This window comes from Stegastes partitus, unplaced genomic scaffold (assembly GCF_000690725.1).
Source record: "Stegastes partitus isolate 25-593 unplaced genomic scaffold, Stegastes_partitus-1.0.2 Scaffold2535, whole genome shotgun sequence".
NCBI classification, from domain to species: domain Eukaryota; kingdom Metazoa; phylum Chordata; class Actinopteri; family Pomacentridae; genus Stegastes; species Stegastes partitus.
In genome coordinates, this window is record NW_007580266.1 from 28,275 (window position 1) to 31,011 (window position 2,737).

Below are 2,737 nucleotides of genomic sequence, written 5' to 3' on the forward strand. Positions count from 1 at the left end.
GGGACACTGTGTCACAGCATCCAGTACAGATCTGGAGACAAACGCTACATGTTAGTTGGACCCAGGATGAGTATAGGATCTACTATAGTACCTGGCAGCCACGCAAATACTCTAGTGCTCCCTGACAGGAGGAGGACATCTGAGGAGGTAAGACATCTTCAGCATCTTAAGGATTATTTATCATATTAATAGGATTACAGATTTTGGCTGGGTCATGCTTATTTTTGAAAAACAAAATTAGGTCCCTGTTTATAAAACAACTTAAAAAAAAACAACAAAAATTGAATTAAGAGCTGAATTTTTGTCATGTGATGTTGGTCAAAGTCTTAGCAATATTTCGAGTCTTTCTGCTCTTTTTGTAAATTGTAAAATGTTTTGGCTGTTTGCCCAGCGTTGTTGCCAACAAAGCGTTTTGTTGCACTGTTGTCCATGACACTGAGGTCTGGTTGTGGTGATTGTGGTGAGGCTGTATTGATTTTCAAGTTGGTTTCAATTAAACTGAGCGCTATAAGTGAAAACCATTGTATTTTTAAAAGTTGAAACTCTCGAGAAGGCAGTATTTCAGTCAAACTGGTTCCAGAAACTTTTTTCGCTATCCCTGGTGCTGAAGGATTTCTTTTAGTACTGTCGCTTCAATAATCCCAGCTATCAGTGCAAATGCTCAGTGGTCAGTTACAGATGATGGACGACTGAATGAGTAAGCGACTACTAACTCTGAGTTTCACTCTCTTTTGGCTGCACAGTGATGCTTTCGGTTATCATATGGAGGACGATTTGATAACTCCAAGTTTAGCTTACTGACGAACAAATAGTAAGACGAAACTTTGCCCCGGAGAGGTTACTTTACAGTGGAATCTAGTTTTATGTTCTCTTTTCTCTGGTACAAGAAGTGAGCAATAAAGGATCCACTGGGTGTCAGTGTTACAGTGTGGAATTGCTAAAGCTTCGGTCAGGATAGACTCTGCCCCTTGCAAAGTGTTTTCTTCAGCTCGGTCACAAAGAAAATCGTTTCGGATTTGAACATCACATTTTCTACGCGAGCGTGGCTTTCTGAGATAGAATCTCGGGGAAACTGGAGGGATTATAAGTAGAAGACACTGGTGGACGCTGTTTTAAATGATTATGCAAAAGGAGATAAAGAACAAAGAGGCAGAATGATGTCTTGGTCGCATCCCCTGCTTTTCTCTCTGCTCTTTTGCTACGGAGAGCTGATTTTAGCTCAGATAAAATACTCGACCCCGGAGGAAGTGAAAGTCGGAACTGTAATAGGAAATGTTGCCAAGGATCTGGGCCTCGATGTGAATACGTTGAGTAACAGGCGTTTTCGTATTGTTTCTGGAGCCCAGGACGCGCTATTTGAGGTAAACGCGAACAATGGGGTGTTGTATGTTAATAAGAATGTCGACCGAGAACAGCTGTGCGATAGAAGTGGTGCCTGTTTAATAGATCTGAAAATCGTTGTTGAAAATCCACTTGAGGTCCACTATGTCACTGTGGAAATAGTGGATGCTAACGACCATATGCCAAATTTTGCAGAGAAGAAAAAAGTAATAGAAATAGCAGAAACGACATCGCCAGGAGCACGATTTCAGCTACCAGGCGCCCGTGATCCAGATGTTGGAATAAATTCCGTCCAGCGCTACAAACTCAGTCAGAACGATCATTTTCATCTTGAAATTAGAGATAGAGGGGAGGATAAAATCCCCTTTCTTGTGTTGCAGAGGCACTTGGACAGAGAGCAGAAAACAAATCATAGCTTGATTTTAACCGCTTTAGATGGGGGGACACCTGCAAGATCAGCAAACCTAAGTCTGATCATTAAGGTTCTTGATAACAATGACAACAGGCCTATTTTTTCACAGGAGGTTTATTCTGCTACACTTCAAGAAAACGCCGCATTAGATACGGTTATAATAAAAGTCCAAGCAACCGACCTGGACGAGGGAATTAATGGGGATGTGGAATATTCCTTCGGGGGTGATATTAATTCCAACGTGTTAAAACTGTTCAGTCTGGATAGGCATAATGGAGAAATTACAGTAAAGGGACAGATTGACTATGAGACGGCTGATGTGTACAAGCTGGACGTTCAAGCCTCCGACAAAGGTCAGCCGCCGATGACAACTGATTGTAGAGTCATAATCAAGATCCAAGATGTCAACGACAACAAACCAGAAATAGAAGTGACATCAATATCCAGCATGGTCCCAGAGGATTCAAAACACGGGACTGTGATTGCACTTATTAGTGTTGAAGACGGAGATTCGGGGTTGAATGGCAAAGTTGTGTGCCGTCTGACAGAAAATGTACCATTCGAACTAAAACCATCATTTAAAGAAAATATGTATTCATTAGTGACAAAAGAAACACTAGACAGAGAAGCTGTGTCACATTATGACGTTTCAATAACCGCGACCGACTGCGGGGAGCCTCCCCTGTCCACGTTCAAAACTTTGAGCATTCAGGTTTCAGACGTGAATGATAACCTCCCAGAGTTCCCGCGAGGTCCACTAGAATTATATTTGAGGGAAAACAATGCTCCTGGCGCATCTATATATTCAGTGAGCGCCTCCGATAAAGACTTAAACGACAATGCCGCAGTGACCTACAGTATAGTCAGAGGGGAAGGGGGCCATAATGACATGGCATCTTTTCTGAATATACATTCAGACAACGGACACATCACAGCACTGAAAAGTTTCGACTTTGAAACGCTGAAAACTTTCCAGTTCCAAGT

The 2,737-nt window shown here is 42.1% G+C and overlaps 1 protein-coding gene across 1 annotated transcript in view; it reads left to right on the forward strand.

The window, feature by feature from the left end:
- The window catches only part of LOC103375288 (protocadherin alpha-8-like), a 10,408-nt gene that overhangs the window by 5,624 nt on the left and 2,047 nt on the right, over positions 1-2,737 (forward strand). Inside the window, exon 2 of the mRNA XM_008305518.1 lies at positions 1,362-2,735. Coding sequence (XP_008303740.1) covers positions 1,362-2,735 — 1,374 coding nt within the window. The remainder of the gene's footprint in view (positions 1-1,361; positions 2,736-2,737) is intronic.